Source organism: Anabrus simplex, chromosome 3, assembly GCF_040414725.1.
Source record: "Anabrus simplex isolate iqAnaSimp1 chromosome 3, ASM4041472v1, whole genome shotgun sequence".
Lineage (NCBI taxonomy): Eukaryota > Metazoa > Arthropoda > Insecta > Orthoptera > Tettigoniidae > Anabrus > Anabrus simplex.
The window spans coordinates 384,565,255-384,592,024 of NC_090267.1; the positions used below are offsets into that span (position 1 = coordinate 384,565,255).

The 26,770-nt window shown below is 40.0% G+C and overlaps 1 protein-coding gene across 1 annotated transcript in view; it reads right to left on the reverse strand.

Moving 5' to 3' along the window:
- The window catches only part of LOC136866818 (E3 ubiquitin-protein ligase TRIM33), a 268,047-nt gene that overhangs the window by 79,414 nt on the left and 161,863 nt on the right, over nt 1-26,770 (reverse strand). Inside the window, exon 11 of the mRNA XM_067143924.2 lies at nt 10,911-11,103. Coding sequence (XP_067000025.2) covers nt 10,911-11,103 — 193 coding nt within the window. The remainder of the gene's footprint in view (nt 1-10,910; nt 11,104-26,770) is intronic.

A 26,770-nucleotide genomic window follows, 5' to 3' on the forward strand; every position in this document is an offset into this window, starting at 1 on the left:
AAATTCTACATTTAAACCACCAGATTTAGAGATGAACATGAAATAAAAGAGGTTGAAACCTTCCCCTCAATCTATCTGCAGGAGCAATTGCATGCTCATAAAAATTCTGCCATTACCTTGCTTTCTGGGCTTTCCAAATGCCGCCTGTGGCCCCGCCTCCGTTAGAACATTCCACATTCAATAACTGGAGCAAGAAGACAATACAGCCCTAAAGTGCCTAGCTTTATAGTATTTTTGAGGGGAAGATTCCGGAACTCGTTACTGATAGGCTGGATTCCTGTACACACACCCCCGAGAGAAAATATTTACAAAATTCTGATAGGTTGATTGATATTGATGAAGGAACCAGCAGTACCCAGATGGCCTTATAGAAGGCGCGCAGTTTAACTGGCCGGAGGTGTACCCCCAGTACAGTTAATTAACAGAATAGAGTTAAAACTTAAAAAAAAGAAAAAAACACAGGTGAAATAAGTACCGTATTTGCAACATGGTATTAGCGGAGTGTTATTGAGAGGAATTTTTCTTTTAATGTTTACCCAGTATGTACAGCAATAATATGCCAACAAAATATAAAATAAGTGAGGAAAGAAGTAGCAACAATGTAAATTGATCAATAATGTTGCACATGGTCTTGGCTAATGTTTTCTCCGTCCTTCCAAATTGTAGGACTCAATGTGTGCGATAAACCTAATTCTTTTGTGTTACTGACATTTGTTTCCCCATTTTCTAGTCGCCTATATTACTGTATGTGTGACTTTTATTCAATATTAAACACTTTCCCTTTCTTTTGTGACAGAATAATTTGAAATATACAATCTACTGAAAACAAGTGTTTGAAAATAAGCTTTACATTGGTGTCGGCAATCCCCAAATACGTAACAAACAAAAATCATTGGACGTTATATATAATCAAAACTTTTAAAATAAAAATCCACCTTTTCACCACAACAATAATCTTTTCTACATTAAATCTACATTCATTCCACGGTAACTACAGAACATGTTTTGTCCTGTTTAAGGATATCCTCAACAGTGATTCTTTGTTACAGATTACATTTAAAAAAAAAATGCAAAGAACAGGTTCCACAAAACATTACGCAATTAACAGCGCTTAATTAAAATATACTTATTAATATGAATAGTAAAATGCTAAAGAGTCTTGTGATTCTTATCTTCTTATTGTGTGTGACATATCTTGTTCGTGAAAAACACGTTCTTACGGAAAAAATGCTCTTGTACCATTTGTTTTAAAATCTCCAACCAGTCTTAAATCTTTAAAATTTCCTCTTTACTCCAGAAATTGTAAATTACATAAGAACTATTAAAATAGGCTTATGCCAGTGGTCTATTTGTTGTAGGTGGAGGTGGATTTCTTACTGTTGGACAAAACGGACTATTTTTTGTTACATGAAGGAAATGAAAAAATTCCATATATTACTGATATGTCCAAATCTGGCTAAAGGAAAAAATGTGAATATAAAAGGACAGATTGTTGTGCGTAGTTAGATCTTAGACCTACTCACCCCATACCACTTTCCACAGCCAAATCACTCGCCACCACCTACTATACTAACAGCTGCTCTCCGTCTAGTATTGTATCTGCGTTTGACTGTGGGATCTACATGCACGGCAGGAAGTGGAGAGGAAACAGAGGGGACTGAAAGGGGTGGATGAGGAGTGTTCCATCTATCAAGAAGGGGAAGTTTCTTTTTTTAAGAAAAGTCTCTTTATTAAAACCTAACAGTGTTAACAAGAGAGGAGTTTCATCATAAAGGGAGTTCTTATTGTCCAAATTATCGTTCAGATTGTACTTATCATTAAAAAACTCATCCGGCTCTTTCTATTCTCTCTGTTCCCAATACCTCTTGAGGCCTGCTATTAGTTTTTCCTTCCTTTCCTGTGAAAGAGGTTTGTGAGATTTAACAAACTTTGGTAGAGAAGACCTCGAGTTTACCATTTTACAAAATTTGCCGTGGTCTGAGACATTAACATCATTATCATTATTTCCCAACTCCAGTTTTCTGGGTGTGGTGTACAAGCGCTCGCCTTCTCCTGTCTTCATACATCTTCTGTTCCAGAACATCCATTTGTGTCCTCTCTCCTCCACATCTGATCTCACACTCTATCCAGCGCTTTCTTGGTCTTCACTGTAGTCTTCTTCCTATGAGATTAAGGTCAAAATATTTTCTGGCAGTTCTTTCCCTGTTCATTCTCATTACGTGCCCATACCACTGAAGTCTGCGTTTCTTTATGACACTGGTAACAGGAACCTTGATACCAGTTACTTTCCTATTCACTTAATTTCTGATCTTGTCCTTCCTGGTAGTTTGGCTTGTGGTTCTAATGATACTCATTTCAGTTGCTTGGGTTTTACTGAAGTCTTTGTTTAGTAGGGTACATGTCTCTAAGCTGTACGTGAGGATTGGTACAAAGTAAGTGTGGTTCATTATTGTTTTTGCTTGTTGTGATATTCTGCAATCCCAGATAAGATTTCTGATTTGACTGTAGAAGTTTGATGCTTTCTGTGTTCTGCTGAGTATTTCCTATTAAAAGTGTTGTCTTTTGAGATTGTGCCTCCAAGGTACTTGAAGTGGGAAGCTGATTCAATTTTCACTCCTTCTAGAAATATGTTTGAGCTTGTTCCTTCACTATTGATGGTCATTTCCACTGTCCTTGTGTCCAAAATTTTTAAAAGTATTGTTCCATTCGTTAAGTTTAAGTTTCTTCTGACCTTCAGCTTCTGTCTCTCCCCATAAAAGCACATCATCAGCAAATATCAGGGCATTTGGTTCACTGTCCATTTTCTTGATAGATTTTATGATCTTGTCCATTACTATTATGAACAGGAGTGGTGATAGGGCACTTCCTTGTTGGACACCTCTCTTTGTTTCAAATGATCGTCCGTTGCTTATCTGGACACAGCTGTAGCACTTCTGGTATAGCATCTTGACTTTGTCAATTAAATACTTTGGCACCATTAGGTCTTACCATAAAAAGCGAAAACAATCATGTACCACACTTCCTTTGCACCAATCCTGAAGAAAAAGAGATAAGTTGGAAAGAATTTACAACTAAACTGGAAGAAGACAGTAAAGGGAATATGAAAATGATATATGGAATAGTAAAAGATCAGATAAAGAAGCAATTAAAGCTCTGGAGACAGCAGATGGGAATATAGTTTGCAATATGAAAGATATCAAGGATTCAATGGGGCAGTATTTTAACAAGTTCCTAAATGGCCCTAATGAGATCTCTGTTGAGGATGTAAGATAGAAAACAATCGAGGAAGATATCCCAATTACATGGACAGAAGTAGAGCAAGCTCTTCATAGGATGAGCCGCAGCTGATGAAGTTACAGCTGACATGATGAAAGCTGCTGGTCCACCAGGAAAACAGTGGCTGTATAGAGTTCTCAGAACAATATGGAAGAATACAAAATACCTGAAGATTGGACAAAAGGGGTGATAGTTCCTATCTTTAAGAAAGGGAGTGGAAGGAAAAGTGAAAATTACAGAGGCATTACCCTCTTATCACACGGCCTAAAAATTATGGAGAAGATCATCGAAGCCAGAATAAGGGATATAATAGACCCTATCTTAGAAGAGGAACAACATGGCTTTAGGGCTGGAAGAAGCACAACAGATGTGATATTTGCTTTGAGGATGTTGGCAGAGAAACACTGGGTAAGAGGAAAAGACCTAATTATTGTGTTTATGGACCTTAAAAAGGAGTATCATAATATTCCTAGATCAATTATTTGGAAAAGTCTTAGAAAACTTAGTGTACCAGAGTATCTTATTAGGAAGATCCAAATGCTATATACTAATTGCAAAAGCTGTGTCAGTATTGGAGATGGTCACTCTGAATGGTTCAATACAACCAAAGGAGTACAACAGGGAAGTGCCTTGTCACCTCTTCTATTCATAGCAGTTATGGATACCATTTTAAAGGAACTAAAAGGAAAAGGTAATAAAGATTGCAGACTATGGTGTTTGCAGACTATGTGGCAATATGGGATGAAACAGAGGAGGTAGTGCAAAATAATATGAATGCATGGTGTAAGAAGTTTGATGATTATGGAATTAAATTGAACCCATGAAAAACAGTAGCATTGAAAATCAGCAGACATAATACGGAATGTAACATAAAAATACAGAACCACCAAGTTGAATTAGTACACCAATTCAGATATTTAGGAAGCGTAATGGCTAGTAATAATAGAGCTGAGATAGGAATAACAAACAGAGTAACCAAAGGCTCTAACTTTTACAGTATCATTCGACACCTACTATGGGATGAGAAGGTCCCATAAAAAAAATTTAAAAAAAACACCTGCTCGATAGCTGCAGTCGCTTAAGTGCGGCCAGTATTCAGTAATCGGGAGATAGTGGGTTCAAGCCCCACTGTTGGCAGCCCTGAAGATGGTTTTCCGTGGTTTCCCATTTTCACACCAGGCAAATGCCGGGGCTGTACCTTAATTACGGCCATGGCCGCTTCCTTCCAATTCCTAGGCCTTTCCTATCCCATCGTCGCCATAAGACTTATCTGTGTCGATGCGACGTAAAGCAAAAAAAACCTGTAAAACCCTGTACAAGTCATATTTCATTCCCATCCTTACATATTCTCTGGAAACCTGCACACTAACATCAAAGGATTGTAGTAGAATTCAAGCCTGTGAAATGAAATTTCTTAGATCTGCCCTCCAAAAGACACGACTTGATCATGTGAAAAATGATGAGATCTGATCTAACCTACGTAGGTCTAAATTAATCAATGGAGGAAAGACTTAGGTCGTCTTAGACTTAAATGGTTTGGGCATGTTAAACGAATGAATAGCACAAGGTTACCATGTGCTTATTTGGAAAAGAGAATAACAGGTAGACCAGCTGGAAGAACAAGAAGAAGATGGGAATCTGTCATGGACAGTTGAATAGGCAACTCTGGAAGACGCTCGTTTTCAAACACACTACCCAGCTCGCTGGAAGGGCAAACTGGTGATGATGATGATGATGATGAAATGGACCTTTATGATATGGGAAGATGTTACTGGATTTTTGTATGACAAATAGGTTACCTGTGGGCAATACATGGTTCAGGAAGAATAGTAGAAAGATTACAAGCTACGGAAGGGGAAATAGAAGGGCATAGACAATAACTGATTATTTCTTGAAAGAGCAAATCATTGGCCGCACTTAAGCGATTGCAGCTACCAAGCTTGGTAAGAGTGTAGAAGTGGAATGGGACATGTTCAGGAAAGCATTTATAAACTGTGCAGAGAGTGTTTGTGGCAGAATAGCTGAAATAGTGAAAGATAAAAAGACCCCATGCTGGAACGAACAGGTAAAAGAAAGAGTAAAATATAAGACAGCATGACAAGTGTGGAACAGGGCTAAAACAGAAGAAAGTAGAAGACAGTATAGGAAATGAAAAGAAGGTGCAGGAAAATAGCAAGTGAAGAAAAGGAGAAAAGCTGGAAAGGATTTACAGAAGAGATGGAAGGGGATGTGTAGAGTGGTAAACTAGTAAGAAGGAAGAGTTAATAAAGATTCAACACAAATCAGGTACCAGGGGAAAAAGGAGGGAGAATAACATAACTAGAGGAGATAAGGAAAAGATGGAAGGATTATTCTGATTAACTTCTGAATGTGAAAAGGATTGTGGATAAGATGCCAGAGGTAAGTGTGAGGAGACAGAATCCAAGAGAGAAATTCAGTGAAAGTTGGAAACTGCTGGCAGGTGAATGAAAGTGGGAAAAGCAGCAGAACGGAATGAACCGTGTTTGGAAATGATAATAGCAGCAGGACCGATTGGTCTACGACGACAGTATACTGTCGGATTTTTTATTATGGACATTCGAGTTTAGGCTATAATTACTAATGAACTGATAGACCTATTGCAAAATGAGTTATACCAATATTTTCCTTGTTTAATTCTGCACTAGAGCGCATAAGACAAATTGTTTTTGAAGTTCATTAATTACTTTTTATTTGTGGTTGTAGCAAATTTTGTCCTCGTTTTTGGCTTCTTCTCTAGGAACCGCTCACCTAAAAATATATAGATGGAAAACTACTTGTCTGATGGTAATGAAATATTTATATGCTACTGCCACATGTATTCACAGTGTAATACTCCAGTTACAATTATTTTCAACAACCCCAACAAGAGTTCTTATAATTTTTCTAAGGCAACATTTTCTCAGCCCAGGATAAATGTACAACACCGGGCGAGTTGGCCGTGCGCGTAGAGGCGCGTGGCTGTGAGCTTGCATCCGGGAGATAGTAGGTTCGAATCCCACTATCGGCAGCCCTGAAAATGGTTTTCCGTGGTTTCCCATTTTCACACCAGGCAAATGCTGGGGCTGTACCTTATTTAAGGCCACGGCCGCTTCCTTCCAACTCCTAGGCCTTTCCTATCCCATCGTCGCCATAAGACCTATCTGTGTCGGTGCGACGTAAAGCCCCTAGCAAAAAAAAAAAAAAAAAAAAAAAAAAAAAAAATGTACAACAGGAAACTTAGGCTTGTTTTGAAGCACTCAGCCATGGTTATCAGATGCTACAACCAATGTAACCATACAGTGTGATACTGAATTTATGAGGAGTAATATTGATGGGAATTTGTGTGTACGCTGGACTGCGCAATTAACAGCAGACTGGCAAACATAAACTCACGCAGAGAAAGAGAGGGGGAAAAAATAAAGCACGATTCAAAGACGAGGACAAATTATGCTGGCTCTTTTGTGCAAATGTTTTATTTTTTGGATTACTGTACTGTTTGCTTTTTAGATGCCTTGTACTTGCACGGAAAGTGCATCGTGGCTTATGGAACTTTCCTATGATGAGGAGAGGGAGTCTCTTGCTTTCGTGTGCACTGCAACACAGTACAGTGACCCCCATCCTTGTATGACTTCCTGGCTGGCACTTCTCTCCCTTAAAACCACGTCCGTTTAGGCTCGGCATTAAAAAATGCAGTTTCATCAGCACTGATAATATTGTTTGGTGTGTGCGAATTGATTCTATGAGCCACGCTTTTTCGCCACCTGCCAGTATCGCTTCTGCTTCTCCGCATACTGTCTGCTACAGGTACGTGATATCATGGCATTGCTCAAAACGCTGAATACAAAAGAATTAAAAATTTCATTTGAACTTAGCAAATATGAAGTACACTGTAGACACACAGAAGTGAGTGAAAGTGCAGAAAGCCAGTCCTGCATGTTCTTGAAGACGCATTCTATCATGATACGGAGAAATTTTGAATTTAAAATACTATATAAAATACTATTTTTTAAAATTTTAAAGGCAGTTTTGAATTAAAAGTCTGAATTTCGGTAATGGGGCCGACATTGTTCTTCGAATTATGAATTATCCGTATTTCGAATTAAACAATTTAAATAACATGCAAAACCATACCTCATGTTTCCGGAAACGAGAGCTTCTTTGAATTAGGTGGGATTCTGAATTAACCAATTTCGAATTTCGAGATTCTACTGTATATGTAGGATAATGTTGCTCCCACTCATACTGAAAGAAAAGCTGAAAGACCAGTAATCGAGAATTTTGAGGTGAACATTCAATGCATGCCTGAGAGCTACCACATGCACTGTATGCTACATTACAGCTGGCTCAATCTCGTTAGTATGTAGTTTGCTAAGCAGCTAACAGATTCCAATGGCAGACACTGTAGGTCAAAGAATATTATGCCTTCTGGGTACTGTATAGTGGAACGATGAATAGGGGAGCTTTTGTTCCTTCCCCTCCACACCACTTAGATGATATTGGGGCAAGCCTCCAATGTTCTGTTTGGTAACCAGCTAGATACGGTGTTCGCTGTTCTGTTGATTCTGGTGTGTTGGTATTTGTGAGCTCCAAACAATGAATATGTGATATTATAATAGCAGCTTATATTGTTTGAAAGTGACATAAATTAAAAAATTTGTACCTACTCATAAAGCAATCCCTTCTCTTCTAGAAGACATTAATTTCCACCCTAATACATCTTAGCAAATGTGCATACCATCGGCGGTGGTGGCTGCAACTTGTATCCGAGTAAACATATTCTTCAGCAGTTCACATTTTCACACTCACAATGCTTTGTGAATATGTTTCATATAACTTAGTATCCCAATCTTGGCATGAAACATACGTCCACACAGATGACAAGGAATGATTGGGAGAGGGGAGGGCTGAGCTTGATGGAGCTTCCATGCTTGTTGCTTATCTTCTTCATGTCATCGTCATTCCTCTTCAAACATCATAACTGATGTGGAAACAGTGTGACACAAAAGTGTATGATTCTCAGCAAACCAACTGCCAAACAAATGTACATGTTGTGGCTTGTGAGGTTAATTACAACGTTTGGAACTACTATACAAAAGTAAAATTAAGGTAAGATCACCTGCCAACCCATTCATTAGCTAACAACTTCTCCACTACCTTTATCTGATCACTTTTTTTTTTTTTTTCAAATTTAAATAAAACATATTATGCATTATTCAAAATTGCTGCATTCCACTGAAAATACAAGTTATTGGCATAATATCCACTTACAGCACTAATTTTCGATAATGAAACTAGCCTTATGACAAGATGTAAAAGACGTACAAAAAGCAGGCTTGTTATTTTTATTGTGTTTACACAGGTTGCAATATTTTCATGCATCTAATCATGACAAATCACAATGGACTATGCTAGATTCACAGTGCTTCATTCATCATCGATACAAAATGTTGATTCAATAACATGTCTTTCATCTGTACGAGATTTTAAAAAACTAAGAAAAGAAGAAAAAGGAGATTTCCCCTCAAAAATATGGATAATTTTAAGTTTAAAGTTTTGGTTCCAGGGACTTTGAATTACAAGGTTTTACTGTATTCTGAATCTGTCTTGCAGAACATGGTCAACAGAGAACAGGATAAGAACAAATCATGGTAGATGTGCAGACCTGTTGTACAAGAGGGAGGAAATTCTTAGTTCAATACGCAAATGTATACTGGTGTCCAAAAGTTAAGCATAAGTTACGAGTAAGCAGGGCAACAGGAAATAGACCGTAAATCGCACGACATTATGCACCTACCAACCTTACGTGTTTGCTCTGTGCTTTGACTAGTGGCGTAACTGCAGGGTAAACACAGCCAGTGCCTGCGCCCAATATTCCCTCAGTCGTGTTTGACCTGTTTTAGTGTGCTGAGTGCAGCCTCGTGGTGAACGTGACAACATAATGGTACGATGACGCCATTTGGACCCAGTTTTGCAGGGTAGAATACTCGGCCACCTGGAAGCAGGTCAGACACAGACCGAAGTCGCCGAATCCTTGAATGTGCCACAAAGTGTCATTTCTAGGTTTTGGAGATGATTTCAAGACACAGGAGATGTTAGTCGTAGGCTAGTACCAGGTTGACCAAGGGTAATCACCCCACAGCAGGACCGATATCTGGCCTTAACCGCCCGAAGAAATCGGAGTGCAGCTGCAAGACAATTGTCGGCGGAGCTTGCAGCCGTCTCAGGGGTTGCCGTTTCCTGTGTACCAAGGCTCAGAACAGCAGGGCTGTTTGCCCGACGTCTAGCGGTGTATGTCCCGCTCACTCCAGCACAGAGACGGACCGTTTACTGTGGAGCCGTCAACATCGAAACTGGACCATGAATGAATGGAGGCATGTGCTCTTCACAGATGAATCCCGCTTCAGTTTGCAGAACGATTCCCGTCGCACATTAATCTGGAGAGAACCAAGTAGCCGATACAACCATAGGAACATCGTGGAACGGGACCAGTATGGTGGTGGTGGCATCATGATGTGGGGCGGCATCATGTTGAATGGTCGTACGGACCTGCACATCTTCATGGGTGGTCCCAGGAACACTGTTAACGCTCGGAGATACAGGAACGAGGTACTGAGACCACATGTTAAGACTCTTCAGAGGTGCGGTTGGTCCAGAATGCCTCTTAATGGACGATAATGGCCAACCACACCGTGCTGTTCTGGTGGATGAAATTCTGGCTAGGAGAAGACATTCATCGCATGGACTGGCCAGCGAGGTCTGCAGATCAGAATCCTATAGAACATGCCTGAGATGCATTGGGGAGGCGGCGAATTGCATCCCATCAGCCTCCACCAAGGACCCTCAAAGACCTTCGCATTGCCCTTTCGGAGGAATAGGATCGACTGCCACAAGAGCTTGTGGACCATCTGATAGAGAGCATGCTACGTCGCTGTGAAGCATGTGTGGTCGTTAGGGTTAACCATACACCCTATTAACAGCATATTTTGTTGTGGAATACATTGCCAAATTTTGTTAGTTGATTGTCAAAGGTGTACCTTAGCTATCAGAACCTTTCTGACACAAGTTGTGTGACATATGGTGTGTGAGTCAGCTTCTGTTTGTTCAGCAATCCGTCTGACCATCCTATCAGGCAGTATGGCCTCGTTTAGTGATTATGCTTAACTTTTGGACACTAGTGTATATTTCCCCAACAAACCATTAAGCACATTGTCAAGGTATGTCCCCCGTCTTCCTACTTCAGAAATTTCCTGTATTTCTTGGATTCTACTCCAAAGGATTTCCAATTTATTTATGATTTAGAAATTGATTTGTTATTTTCCTCTTTCCATTTTTTTTATTTGTTAGTAATGTTCATAATGCTATATGCTAAATGAATGAATGAATGAATGAATGAATGAATAAGTACATAACCTCTTTTTATGATAACAACATAGGCAGCAGCTTTTAATAATTTTGTAAATGGAAAACATTTACACTAATCAACATAAATAGGCAGCTGCCAATACTTTAAAATCAGAAAATAAATTCATACCACAAGGGATACATATATTTTTTAAACCCACCCTGTCACCTCCCACGTACATTTTAAAACAATGAAATTTATAGAGACCAGATGTTGCACAACAAAACTATACCTCCGGTCCAACAAGTTCTCGGAAGTGTAAACTGGGATCATACTGGCAGTATATTTCGAGCAGCACTCTCTCGGCAATCTTAAGGTCTCTGGTAGACAGTCCCCTAGTCCGTCGCTCACCAGCAGGACTGGCTGGTGCATCAATAATATCTCTCAAATTGGTGCACAGTAAACACTGCCAAGTTTCACTTTCCCTATGAAGCAAGACAAAAACATTCCATTATTCAGATAAATGACTTATAAATCTAATAGAGAACAAGATAATGACAAAAAAAAATATAATAGAGCCTCCCATGTGAATCATGTGACCTTGCTGCGGTGGGGAGGCTTGCGCGTCCCTATGAAGCAGATAGCCAAGCCGTAGGTGCAACCATATCGGATGGGTATCTGTCGGGCGTCCTGACTAATGAATGATTCACCGAAAGCAGGGTAGCAACATTTCAGAAGATACAAGGGCGGAAGTCTGGATGATTGACTGATATGGCCTTGTAATAATATTTAACATGGCTTAGCTGCGTTGATACTGGTACATGGTTGCAAGTAGCAGGAATCTACAGCCGTAACTAACTCCCGAGGACATGCAGCTCTCCCTCTATGAATGATGTACTGATGATGGCTTCCTCCTGGGTAAAAATATTCCAGAGATAAAATAGTTCCCCATTCGGATCTCCAGGTGGGGACTACATGGGAGGGGGCAATCATCAGGAAGATGAATACTGACATTCCGCAAGTCGGAGCGTGAAATGATAGAAGTATGAATTGTTGTGGTAGGTTAGAGAATCTGAAAAGGGAAATGGATAGCCTTAAGTTAGATGTAGTTGGTCAGGCGACTATAGAATTATTCATCATCATCGTCATCAACATTTCAATTTTCCCTTGTCCAGCTCCTGCCAAGTTGGGGTGTTGATGGCACTTCTCCAACATTGCCTTTCCTTCCACCACTCCTCTTCAGTAATTGTATTCCAATCCAGTCTTCTTTTTCTTATACTGTTCTTGACAGAGACCAGAGTTGCAAGGTTCATGACAGAAAGTTTAGCAAGCTGCAAGGAGGTAGAGGTAGGGACCCACTTTGGAGGCAGCCGTCCCAGAGAATAGCGCCCCTGCCTATGTGAGTCCCAGAGCACACTGACCCAGTGTGTAGCATCTAGTAGGGGTCCCAACTACGGCTTACGAGCGAAGACCTCAATGGAATCTACAGCGGAGGAGCTGGACTTTGAAACGGTGGAGATTGTGGAAGAGGCAGCCCAGCACTCGGGGAATAGTATGAGTACACTATTCATCAGTAGTGTTTGTTTCCCATGTTAGGGGCGGCTGCAAGGGCGTCTGGTCTTCATGTACGGGGTAGTCTGAATAATTGCTGGCAGTAGCTCTAAATTGTCTTTTGGAGTGGCGATCCCATCATAACAATAACCTACAAAAGTGGTGGTAATTATCAGCCTCGGACTACGGAATTATACAGGGCAATTCAAAATGATGGATCCAATTTCATAAATTTATTCTATGAAATCTAATGAACATATCATACTGTGAGAGATGTGCAGAGAAAGGCAAACTCTCAAAGTTTAGTTCAGCTTAGATTTCATCCCACGTGGTTTCATTTTCAGCCGTTACGAGCGAGCAGGAAACGAGTAAAGAAAATGGCTGCGGCTGGAGAGCAGAAGTCGTTCTGTGTGCTTGATTACCATGTAAACAAGTCTGTGATTAGTGTTCAACGGTATTTCCATATCAGGTATGGAAGAGACCCACCTACACGGGCTGCATCTGTAAGCGAAAGTCGACTGGCCGTCCTTTGACCGGGGAAGAGACAGTGGAAAACGTGTTCGCACCAGTTTCGTGCAGAGTTCGCAGATGTCCACCTACCGGGCAGCGAGGCAACTTGAACTTCTACAGGCAACTGTTTGGCGCATTCTGCAGAAACGTTTATGAATGAAACCCTACCGCTTGCAACTGGTGCAGGCCTTAAAAGACACTGATTATGCTGCTCGAGCGTCCTTCTGTGCTGATTTTCTCACATTAATGGAAGAGGATGGGTTCTCCAAAAGTGTAATTTTCAGTGATGAGTGACTTTTCACCTTTCTGGGACTGTGAACAGACACAATGTACGGATCTTCCACTAACATTGGACGAACTTCATGCCCACATCACAGCAGCCATTGCAGAGATTGACCGTGACACTACACAAGGTTTGGCAGGAGATAGATTATCGCTTGATGTGTGTCGTGTTACGCGAGGGGCTCACATAGAACACTTGTGATATGACTGAAAAAACTTTGAGAGTTTACTGTTCTTAGCACATGTCTCACATTACGATATGTTTATTAGATTTCACAGAATAAATATATGAAATCGGGTCGATCATTTTGAACTGCCTTTTAAACACAAAATCAAACATGGGAAAGCCAGGAGTTGGTTGAATAATAATGTTATTTGCTTTACATCCCACTAACTACTTTTACGGTTTTCGGGGACACTGAGGTGCTGGAATTTTGTCACACAGAAGTTCTTTTTACATGCCAGTAAGTCTACTGTCAAAACCTACCCTGGGGCGGATGTTAACAGCGACCATAATCCCGTCGTAATGGATTTAACACTTCATCGTTTTAAAGTTAAAAACTTCATTATTGTTCCGTATTGAATAGAGAAATAAGATGTACAATATTATAGGTTAGGATCCACCTTTCAATACTCCGTAATAAGATGGTAAAAAGTAGTTACAACCTGTTTAATGGGACCGGTTTCAACACATTTTAAGTGTCATCATCAGCCAATTTGCGAAGATCTTAAAACAACTAGCACATTGAATACAGGCAAAAAATTAACATTGTATCATAACGTAGCAATTCAGTAAATGTGATTATTGTGTTTTGAACATTTACTGAATTGCTACGTTATGATACAATGTTAATTTTTTGCCTGTATTCAATGTGCTAGTTGTTTTAAGATCTTCGCAAATTGGCTGATGATGACACTTAAAATGTGTTGAAACCGGTCCCATTAAACAGGTTGTAACTACTTTTTACCATCTTATTACGGAGTATTGAAAGGTGGATCCTAACCTATAATATTGTACATCTTACTTCATCGTTTTGTCAAGAACATACGCTCTGACAGACCTAAACGCATCGATACAAAGAGCCTTGACAACCCCGTATTTCGAGCTCAAACAACCTTGAAACTCGAAGAATGTATGAATACAATAAACAACTTGGAAACAGAGGATATTGAATCACAATGGACTGCACTAAAGAAGATACTCACTGATACTCAAGAGCATGATATAGGACATTCGAACAGTTAAAAAAAAACAGCTATGGATGACAGAAGATATTCTACAGCTTATGGACCAAGACAGAAAGTGAAACATGTAAATAAAGTCCAGTTACAAGAACTAAACAGGACAGTGAGGAGGAAGTGTAGGGAAGCAAAAGAACAATGGCTCGTGGAGAGATGCAGAGAAATAGAACTTCTCCAAGAGAAACATGACTTGTTTAATCTCCACAAGAAGATCAAGGAACTTGTAGGGAACTATCACAGGCCATGTAAAGCTATACTGAGGGATGCCAATGACACCATTTTGGTAGGAGTCGAAGACAAGTTGAAGTGTTGGAAAGAATATGTTGAAAAACTATTTAGCGATGTAAGGCCAGACAAACCACCTTTTATTGGCGAAGGCAGCGAAACAAGTCCAAATATAACCCAAGGGGAAGTACTGTATGCAATCAAACTCCAGAAGAATGGAAAAGCTGTAGGTCTGGACAAGATTCATACAGAAACTCTCAAACTCATTGCTGAAGGCCATGGCAGAGGACTAGAGCTGCTAACTACATTATTCAATGCAATATATAAATCTGGTAGAATTCCATCTGACTGGCTAAGATCTACTTTTGTCACCATACTTAAAAAGGCTAGTGCATCACATTGTGATGATTATCGTATGATCAGCCTAATGTCCCATGTGCTAAAGGTATTTCTGCGTATCATCCATACTCGAATCTACCTCAAATGCGAACACCAAGTTGGACATACTCAGTTTGGCTTTAGGAATGGACTGGGTACTCGTGAGGCTCTTTTCTCCTTGAATGTTTTGACCCAGAGATGCCTAGATATGAATGTAGGTGTGCACGCTTGTTCCATCGACTACCAAAAAGCATTTGATTGCGTATCTCATGCAAAACTTGTTGAGATTTTAAAATCTACTACTGGTGTAGATGTTGGTGATCTTCGTATCATTTCCCATCTGTACTACAAACAAATGGCAGAGGTTAAAATAGAAGGAACTACTATTGAGGACATAGCTATACGAAGAGGTGTCCGCCAGGGATGTGTCCTCTCCCCACTCCTTTTCAACATCTACTCTGAAGCTGTGTTCAGAGAGGCTATGGAAGATGTTAATCTAGGTATCAAGATCAATGGCTTTGTTATTAATAACATCCGATTTGCTGATGACACTATTGTGTTAGCCAGCAACCCTAGTGATCTTCAAATCATTATAAACAACATCGTGAGGACCAGTGAAACCTACGGTTTATCCTTGAATATTAACAAGACCAAGCTGATTGTATTCTCAAAAACACCAAAACAGGCCTCCCTTTACATCAACAACAACATTGTCCAACAAGTATCTTCTATCAAATACCTTGGAACTCTAGTGAACCAGCATTGTGATTCAAAATGTGAAATCTTATCCAGGATTGGACAAGCAAAAAATATGTTCAATACCATGAGGACCTTATTCACCAGCCGAGAACTCAACCTCCAGCTCAGAGTTCGAATGCTACGTTGTTATGTCTTTCCTGTCCTTCTGTATGGTTTAGAAGGGTGGACGCTTAGCCCTTTATTGGAGAAGCGTATTGAATCTTTTGAAATGTACTTACACAGAAGAATACTCCGAATATCTTGGGTAGAAAAGAAGACAAATGAAGAAGTCCTCAACATCTTGAACAAGAAGAAAGAGCTTCTCATAACCATCAAGGAGCGTAAGCTGAGCTACCTCGGGCACATCACGAGAGGTGAACGATACGAACTTCTCCGACTGATCATTCAAGGGAAGATTGATGGGAAAAGATCTGTGGGAAGACGGAGAAATTCCTGGCTGAAAGACCTGCGGCGGTGGTATGGACATACGTCGAGAGAAATCTTCCGTGCTGCCATTTTGCGTGTAATCATAATCAATTGGATCGCCAACCTTCAGAGGGAGACGGCGTCATAAGAAGAAGAAGTCTACTCACATGAGGTTGATGTATTTGGGCACCTTCAAATACCACCAGACTGAGCCAGGATCAAACCTGCCAAGTTGAAGCACTCAGCCCAGCTAATGAATAAGAAAATATGGCAGCAGGTAAGCTACTATGACCGGCACAGTGAACAAATTATTGTTTTCAAGACATACACCAAGCCAAAGCCCACCACAATAGTGCAGGTCCATCTGCCTACTAATTAAGCAGATGAGGAGGAAATCAAAAGAATATATGAAGAGAGAGAAGATTTAATACAATATGTAAAGAGATGAGAATCTAATAGTGATGGAAAACTAGAACGCAATGGTAGGCCAAGTAAGAGACTGTAATGCCATAGGAGAATTCGGACTGGGGCAAAGGAATGAAAGAGAAATTCGGCTGGTTGAATTCTGCACCAATTATAATTTAGTTCTGGCTAATGCCTGGTTCAAACACTACAAACGACGGCTGTATATGTGGACGACTCCTGGAGACAAAGAAGGTGTCAAATAGACTTCATTATGATTAGGCAGAGATTCAGAAACGAGCTATTGGAATGCAGGTCCTTCCCAGGAGCAGACGTGGACTCTGACCACAACTTGGTGGTCTCATGACATGCCAAATGAAACTGAAGAAATTGAAGAAAGGAAGGAATGCAAGAAGATGGGATCTAGATAGGTTGAAAGAAAAGAGTGTGTTGGAATTTTTCAAGGAACATGTTGCACAAGGACTAAATGAAAAGGCTAAAGGAAACACAATAGATGAAGAGCAGACAGTTGTGAAGAATGAGATCAGTAGGCCTGCTGATGACAAGTTAGGAAGAACAGTAAAACCAAGCAAGAATAAGTGGATAACTTGGAAGATTGATGAACGGCAAAAATACAAGAATGAAAAAAACTTAGGAGGGCAGAAAAGAATACAGGCAATTACAGAATTAACTAGATAGGAAGTGAAGGATGGCTAAGGAAGATTGGCTGAAAAAGAAGAGCAAGGATGTTGAAAGTTGTATGGTTTTAGGAAAGGTAGGTACTGCATACAGGAAAATCAAGGAAAACTTTGGAGAAAGGAAAACAAAGTGTATAGATATTAAGAGTTCAAATGAAAGACCACTTCTGGAGAAGGATGGCAAGGCAGAAAGATGGCAGGAACATATTATACAACTGTATCAAGGGAAAGAAGTAAATGGGAAAGAAGTAAATTATAATGTTCTGCAACAAAAAGAGACTGTTGATGCTGATGAAACAGGGGATTCAAATTTGAGGTCAGAGCTTTGAGAGACCTAAATAAGAACAAGGCACCTGGAATTGATGACATATCCTCAGAATTACTGTCTGCCTTGGGAGAAACCAGAAGGGCGAGGTTATTCCATTTAGAGTATAAGATGATGCAGGAGAAGTGCCATCCGATTTTAAACAGAATGTTGTTATACCCACTGCCAAGAAAGCAGGTGTTGATTTGTTTAGTATCTCACGCTTGCAAATTTCAACTGGCTATTTACATAAAAATGCAATGACAAGTTGAAGCTCAGTTGAGAGAAGAAGAAATGTATGAACATGTGAATCAATCCTGACTTTACATCTGATCTTGGAGGTATCAACAAAGATAAGAAGGTCCACCTATTCAATAATATGTTAACATTATTTATTACATATCAGGACTAGTTTTGACCCTTGTATTGGGTCATCTTCAGCCCTGAATTAAAATAAATCATCAATACGGGCCAAAATGAAATTAATTTCATGTGATCTTGCAGGATCGAATTAAGAAAAACAAGCCCTCACACATGACATTCGTAATCTAGATGATGATGCTTGTTGTTTAAAAGGGCCTAACATCTATGTCATGAGCCCTTAATGGTATGAGATGAAATGAAATGTAATGATAATTAAAATTTTATACCTGACTAGAATTTAAAAGATGATAATGAAGAAGATTATGAATCTACGATAATCAGTGAATCTAATTTGCAATGCCTTATTTTCTTATAAAATGATTTAAAATTAGATTAAAACTTATTAAAATGGAATAAGGTATTCTCTTTGAAATGAAATCATAAATTTAGTCAAAATAAAAATTTCAAAACACATTAAAAATACACAAAGACAGATTAAAACAGAACAAGTAGAATAAAAAAGCAGTTAACAAAATAAAAAATAAAAACGAATAGAAAAATCACTCTTTAACACGATAAAACAGGCCACTATCTCTCATAAAATGGATGGTGAGTTCCGCTGACTGCTTGTCAACTCGCAGAATGAGGGAAAGGGTACTCGGAAGTTTTAGACTATGGCGCAGACGGGCCAGGTCTACACACTCTGTAATGACCTGCATTACGGTCAGATAACTGTCGCAAGTACAGACTGGGGAGGCTTCTCTCTTCAGTAAGCAAGAATGTGTTGCTATACCATGGCCGATCTGAAGGTAACAAAATACCACTGCGTCCCTCCGAGAAACCCGAAGGGAAGTCTTCTATAAATTCATAGTTCCTTTAATCGTTCTCAGCTTATTTGAAAGAAGGGTGGCCTGCCACTCAATCTCCCAATGGGACATCAACAAATGTCTCATTCAAGAATGAATATCACTGGTTGGAACTTTGTAAGGCAATGGGGGCAATGTGACCGTCTCCTTGGCAGCCCTATCAGCTAACTCGTTTCTTACTACACACATGTGGGTGGGGAGCCACAAAAATGTGATTTTGGTGCTAGCACTCCAACAGCCGACCAAAAGATCTTGGACCTGCTACACCAGAGGATGCTGGAACAAACATGCATCAATAGATCATAACGAGCTCAAGGAGTCTGTACACAGCAGGAAGTGCCAATGCTCATTGGACAGCGTGTACCGCAGAGCTTCAAGGATAGCACAAAGCTGTGCAGTGTACATGCTACAGCTTTCCAGTACAAGTAAAATAAACCTCTTATTATCAACAATGAACACCTAGCCTACTTTCACTTCTGCCACCACGTAAATAACTACTGAACCTGGATACTGGCTAACAACAGACAGAAAGAGCCTCTGATAAATACAAGGGCCTGTGTTCACTTTAGGCTTGGTGCACAGATCCAGGATATCAGGTCATCGTATTAACCTTGAAGGTAACTTACTTGGTCATCTAACAAGACAAGGAACTGAAGGTACATCAAACAAACTATTACTGCTATCCAGCTGTGTACCAACCGGCTGTGTTGCTCTAGGATAAGCAGCATACAGCTAATGGTTTCAATTGTGGAATACACAGGGATAGTTTGGGTGAAGTGCCATCTGCTGCAAATTCGCAGCATATGACAACAGCACTTGCTAGCACCAAACATGTAAGGACGGCACACGAGAATCAATGAGCAGGAGCTTGTATGGAATGCTCCCATTGCCAACTTACCTCCGCTGTGGTGGATGCTGTTCAACTTAATAAGAATGCTTTGCCTTGCTGGCCCATATGCTGCACTGCCAAAGCCTAATCTAGGTACAAGATGTGCCCTATAAAAGCGTAGGAGCACCGTGCGGTCAGCCCCCCACATAGTGTGGCTATGAAACTTCAAAATATTTAGCTTCTTAGTGCATTTAACTTTCAACTGACGAATGTGTGGCCCCCATGGTAATTCACTATTGAAAAGGAATCCAAGAATTTGGTCTGTGTCAACTACCCACAGCTCAGGATGGGGGTGAAGAGGGCACTTCCAGCAGAAATGAACAACAGAGACTTTGCAGTTAAAAACTGAAAGCCACGTTCTAAGGTCCAGTGTCCCACTCTCCTAAAAGCTTGCTGTAATCGTCGCTCTGTGACTGCCACACTTTGTGATCTAAAATGCAGAAGTAAATCGACTACATATAGCGTCAATACTACTCCTGGACCAGCAGCAGCGACAATACCGTTTATGGCAATCACGAACAGAGTGACACTGAGAACCGGTTCCTGTGGGATTCCATTTTCCTGAACATGATATTGTGAATATGCCCTTTCTACTCGGACACAGAAGAGACGGAGGGACAAAACGTTTGCAATAAAAGCCAGCAACTTACCTTGGAATTTCCGTTGATGCTGGACTGAAAGGATACCATATCACCATTTGGTGTCATAGGCCTTCATTAATCAAAGAAAACAGTGATCAAATGCTGTTTATGGAGAAACGTGTCCTGGACAGAACTCTCTAGGCATACCATGTGTCAGTGGTGGAGCGGGCAGCTCGTAAACCATATTGGCACTCGGACAAAAGTCCTCTTTGCTACAAACACGACACAAGTCGGTGATTCACCATCCTTACAAATAGTTTACACAGACAGTTGTTAGTGAGACAAATAGGTCTGTAACTTCCTGCATATTTAAGATCCTTCTCCGGCTAGAGGAGAGGGATCACAATATCCTCTCGCAACCGTGACGGAAACTCATCCTCTATCCAGATTCGGTTGAACCCTCCAAGAAAATAAAAGAGGCTATCCTTGTTGTGTGTTTCAAAATCTTTATGGACATTATCTGGTCTGGGAATTGTATCCTTGCAAAGCGTCAAGGTTCTGTGGAGTTTCCACTCCGTAAAGGGCAAATTATAATCCTATGAAGTTTGAGTGGCAAAACACAGATGATGGTGTTGTGCCTCCCCACTTCAGAGCCAGGAAATCAGGATGGTAATTGCTGGAACCAGCACATCCGTGAAATTACTTGTTAGATTATTAGCAACCATGGGTGGATCAGTGACAATACTGCCTGCAATGAAAATTCCCGGTACTGAGGAGGGTCCTTATACTCCCCAAATGCGTCAAAGTTTAGTCCACACCTGAGATTATGGTGCATGTGATATCATGGACGACACACATCTTTCCCAATGAAGCTGTCTTACTCTGTCGAATAAGAACTCATGTCTTGGTTCAGAGTTTTTAAAATGTTACCAAGTTGGCCGCGGTAGAGTGCCTACAATAGCATTTATGAGCATGATGTCGTTCTTTTGTAACTGCTGCAATTTATTCATTACAACAAAAAGTGAGTTTTCGACGAGGAGTCCAAAAAAAAAAAAAAAAAGATGGAATGGACTCCTGAGCAGCAGCAAGTTATATCCTTGTCTGTGCTCCGGCTATTTGCATTGTTAAAGATAGCTAGTAAAGTGAACTTTGGCCAATCAGCATCTTTAAGAATCCACTGGGGAGGAGCCTCAACGGATTTCTGTTTCAACATACATACATACATACATACATACATACATACATACATACATACATACATACATACATAATCATTATAGACCGTCATGTCTTTCAGTGTTCAGTCTGCAAGCCTCTGTGAATTTACTAACCATCACCACAATCCTGTATTTGCAATTAGTGCTGTGGCCCCATTTAGTTCTATACCTCTTATCTGTAAATAGTTAGAAATTAAGTCTAACCATCATCGTCTTGGTCTCCCTCTACTTCTCTTAGACTCCATAAAAGAGTCCGTTATTCTCCTAGGTAACCTATCCTCCTCCATTCGCCACACATGACCCCACCACTGAAGCCGGTTTATGTGTACAGCTTCATCCATCGAGTTCATTCCTAACTTAGCCTTTATCTCCTCATTCTGAGTACCCTCCTGCCATTGTTCCCACCTATTTGTACCATCAATCATTCTCGCTACTTACATGTCTGTTACTTCTAACGTATGCATAAGATACCCTGAGTCCACCCAGCTTTTACTCCCGCAAAGCAAAACTGGTCTGAAACGAGACCGATGTAAAGATAGTTTCATCTGGGAGCCGACTTCCTTCTTACAGAATACTGTTGATCGCAACTGCGAGCTCACTGCATTAGCTTTACTACACCTTGATTCAATCTCACTTACTATATTACCATCCTGGAAAAACACACAACCTAAATACTTGAAATTATCTACCTGTTCCAGCTTTGTATCACCAATCTGACATTCAATTCTGTTGAGTTTCTTACCTACTGACATCAATTTAGTCTTTGAAAGGCTAATTTTCATACCATACTCATTGCACCTATTTTCAAGTTACAAGATATTAGACTGCAAGCTTTTGGCACAATCTGCCATTAAGACCAAGTCATCAGCATAGGCCAGACTGCTTACTACATTTCCACCTAATTGAATCCCTCCCTGCCACGTTATACCTTTCAGCAGATGATCCATATAAACTACAAACAGCAAAGGTGAAAGATTACAGCCTTGTCTAACCCCTATAAGTATCCTGAACCAAGAACTCACTCTACCATCAATTTTCACTGCAGCCAAATTGTCAACATAAATGCCTTTGATTGATTTTAATAATCTACCTTTAATTCCACAGTCCCCCAGTATGGCGAACATCTTTTCCCTCAGTACCCTGTCATATGCTTTCTCTAGATCTACGAAACATACACACAGCTGCCTATTCCTCTCATAGCATTTTTCAATTACCTGGCGCATACTGAAAATCTGATCCTGACAGCCCCTCTCTGGTCTGAAACCACACTGGTTTTCATCCAACTTACTCTCAACCACTGATCGCGCCCTCCCTTCCAAGATGCCAGTGAATACTTTGCCTGGTATACTAATCAATGGGATTTGTTGCAATCCTTCCTGTTCCCTTGCTAATAGATAGGAGCAATTACTGCTTTTGTCCAATCTGAAGGTACCTTACCAACACTCCATGCTAATCTTACTACTCTATGAAGCCATTTCATCCCTGCCTTCGCACTATATTTCGCCATTTCAGGTCTAATTTCATCTATTCCTGCTGATTTATGACAAGTGAGTTTATTTACCATCCTTTACACTTCCTCAAGTGTAATTTCACCAACATAATTTTCCTCCTCCATTTTCCATTTTCCTGTTTCAACAAAACAAGAATAATGGGGAAATGGTTACTGTCACATATGTCATTGTGTAGATCTCACTGAAGCAAGGGAACGAGTGGATGGCTGCAGAGAATAACGTCAATGCAAGAGAAGGTACCATACGCTATGCTGAAATATGTTGGTTCCCCTGTATTCAGAATGCAAAAATCCAGCTCTCCTATTAACTGTTCCAACTACTTTCCTCTGGGGCAAGGCATTTCAGAGTCCCATAAGAGGTGATAGGTGTTGAAATCAAGAGGAAAGGAGATGGGAGATGATCTATAAGATCAATTACATCATTGATATTAAGGGGCTGACCTGGTGGGAAATAAAAATTACCTACCGTAGTTATAACAGGCAATGAAACATGTACCGCTACCACCTCTAGCTGGGTTCTAATTGGAACCTCTTCGCTGTAGGTATCAAAACAACTGAAAATAACATACCAATGCCACCAGAAGTCCAGTTAGCATAATCCCATTCTGTCGAGTATAGTCTAAAGATTCTGAGACCATATGATGACCTGGTCTGAGATTAGTTTCTTGAATACAGACTACACTTGCCGCAAACCGACTGATTAGCTGGCACAGCACAGCAAGATTCTTGTCATAACTGTTACAATTACACTGTAATTGTAGTGTGGACTTTATTATGATGTTAAGTTCCAAGTGACGAGACACTTCTTACCCTGCACTAACACCTCATAGATACTTGACATACATCACCTCGTCACCGGTCGAGGTGATGTACACCTTGAATTTTTGTTGATACTTTTCACGAGCGGGGTTTCCTCCTACGAGGTGAGCAGGAAGGATTTTCCAGCAGGTGGATCCGCTGGTGTTGACATAGACCCTCCAGATTGACACCATGTTTCCCCATTTGCAGAAGGGGTGGGGGAGTGCCTGGTAAGGGCGGCTGTCTTCCCAGCCTTGTATTCTGATTTACATGGGCTGGGAGGTGAATTCCCAGGCCCGGTTGATGATGCCGCCTCTGCGGGCTTGGGCGCGGCTTTCGCTGACCCCTTGGAGGATGGAGATTTTTTCTTCTCCTGCTGCAACGGCTTGAGCTTTCTAGCCGGCACAGGCTTATTTGTGGTTGAAGGCAGGGATGACCCCACCTTCAAGCTTTTACTCTTTGCGGCGTTGCTCTCAGGAGCAACTGCTACCTTAGGCACAGCGATTTTCACTGGTGTTGGTGAAACAAATGATGAACCTGGTAGCCTCTGTGCTATCGTGGTAAAGTCTAGTGCATTTGCAGGTGTTTTTCAACTTTGAACGAACACTAAACGTAGAAAATACACGTTCTATATGTGTGGATGATGCTCTAGATATTAAAAGTCGCATAACTTTGTCTATTACTGACTTGCCAATGACATTTTCTTGAGACTTCCACCACTGCAAAGCAGACACACTTTGCACTACTTCATTGGTGAACATTGTTGGAATGAAGGGTTGAGATTTTGCTTGATATTTTGTAAGTATTGATAGAAATGAATTTCCTACATATTTTTCTTGGGGAAATTGAAATGCACATTCATGCTGGGATGGATATAAAACATTCTGAGTTGTTTAATACTGAATGAACAATGAAAGCCAGAAAATGTGGTGCAGCCAATGCTTGATAAATTAACATTTTTCAGACATCTTAGTTTTTGTGTCATTAATTACAGATTTCCTTAACATTTGTAATTCCTCCAAGTCATACTTCAGCTTTTTCCCACATTTCCACTGTTTGCTCAATGGTAGAGTCACTTTCTGGGTTACACCAGGAGCCAGTACTATTGGTTTTAACACAATTCGTATTCAGCATTCTGCTTCATTTGAAGGTCACTAATCTTTCTCTTAATGGAATCTTGATCTTCTCTCTATTTTCTTCACAAATCTTCACAAACAGTTTTTAACATAAGATTGAAGGCAACCAGAAAACGGATTCAATCGAACTTCCTGAAGCAGGATTAATGATTGTTCTCCTTCAATCCTAAATTTTGCACTGGCAAAATGGTTACTGCAGAAGTATTTCACAATTTCTACTACATGTTCCTTTATGTTTGAGGTGTCCTTGGTAAGATCCTGGAAGAGAAGATTCAAAATATGAGCAGAGCAGGCATATGTAATTACATCAATATCTTCCCTTTCTTTCAGAGCCCTCCTCATTTTTGCTATAATGTTTACATTGTCTGTAACTTTAATTCACTCCCACAACTTTTCAATGAATTTATTGCAAGTTCAATTAAGTAGTTGTGTGTGTGTGTGTGTGTGTTGGGGGAGGGGGATGCCCAGATGTATCAACATTGTTGAACAGATGTACGTCCCCATTTTCACTGGTCACTGTAACACGTACATGCACATCTGACCATCCATCTAAACTGGTACAAACTGTATTCTCAAATAAATCCTTGAAACACTTATCCCTCTCACTTTGATAAATTTCTTCAAGAAGGGGTCTAGCTATGCAGCAGATGATGGAGTACAGTTTAGCCAGGTCCCAGCATACTTACGAGTCTTCTGAATGATTAATGGAGCGGAAGGAACTATTTGTAGCATAACAGAGTTTTGCAACCTGTTTATCTACTGTAAGTCCTCTTTTTGTTCCTCACTAGTTTGGGCAACAAAGTGACTAATCTGACTTTAATTAATTATTAGGGAGCGTCCCTCAGTGGATAGCTGATTTGTAACTAGTGATCATTTTTGTTCTGATGCTGAAGGTGAAACTATTGGATCTGTCTATGGATGTTGATCTTCATTGCCACATGTTGCAGTATCAACATTTTTTCTTGATTATCTTTTTGTGGTGTTACATTTCTGAATATGTTACTTGATTCTAGCAACTAATCTCTGTATTTCTAAACCACACGATTTGCATATAGCTTTCATTCCCTTTCCACTTGAAGCGTGAACTTCCTCCCCATACTGGATCCAGTTCTTGGATTGGATTACTCATTTTAAGTTAAAAAGCAAATTTCTTGTGACACTTTTACAAGGACAGTACAACACACTCAACAAGCGACTCTATTAGAAAATTACTACTTAACTCTATCTCAAATGAAGTGGAAGACAAAGTGAACAAAAACAAAACTTGGAAGATGAGTTGAAATAGCCTCCCTCTACAAAGTATTACAAATAAACGTTACACGTACGTCATCTAGGCCTAATGCCGTTTAGCTTCACTTTTCACTTCAAAAAGCAGTTATTTCAATTCTTAATCAAAACTTGCACATTAAAGTCAACCACAGGAACAACCATGGATAACTACATTCATTTAGGTAACATCCGATCCACATGCAGGAAGAGCTCTGTGTTTATTTACGTGTTACTGTGTTCTTGCCATGCTAGTGAATTTGCTTATTATTACAAGTTTCTTTCTTATTAATATTTATAGTCATTTAGCATTATTAAGATGGTAGTCAGTCTTTGTTTTGGTGTTCAGGGAGTAGTTAATTGTTGTAAGTGAAACGTTTCATATGCTTTTACTTTAAATTTCAAGTTTATGTCTTATAGTCATCAACCACAGCAAAACTGATCTTTACTACACAGTGGTTAAGTCGGAAACAACATCACTAGTTTGAAAGGCCTAATTATAGCATACATTCATCCAACTCTGATAAAAATATTATACATGGTAATAAGATTGGATGAATAGTGAACCAGTTTAGCTACGCAACCTCAACTTTCATTCACATTTTGCTCAATCTTAATATCATAAAAAGCATTTCCGCGTGAGTTAGACAATTACATGTAAATAATTATGCCTGCTGCTACATTTGACGAACTAAGTAAAAACCATCACATAACTATTGACGGTATAAAATTCATTAAACCCTACAACTATTGTCATTGTTTTATATCCT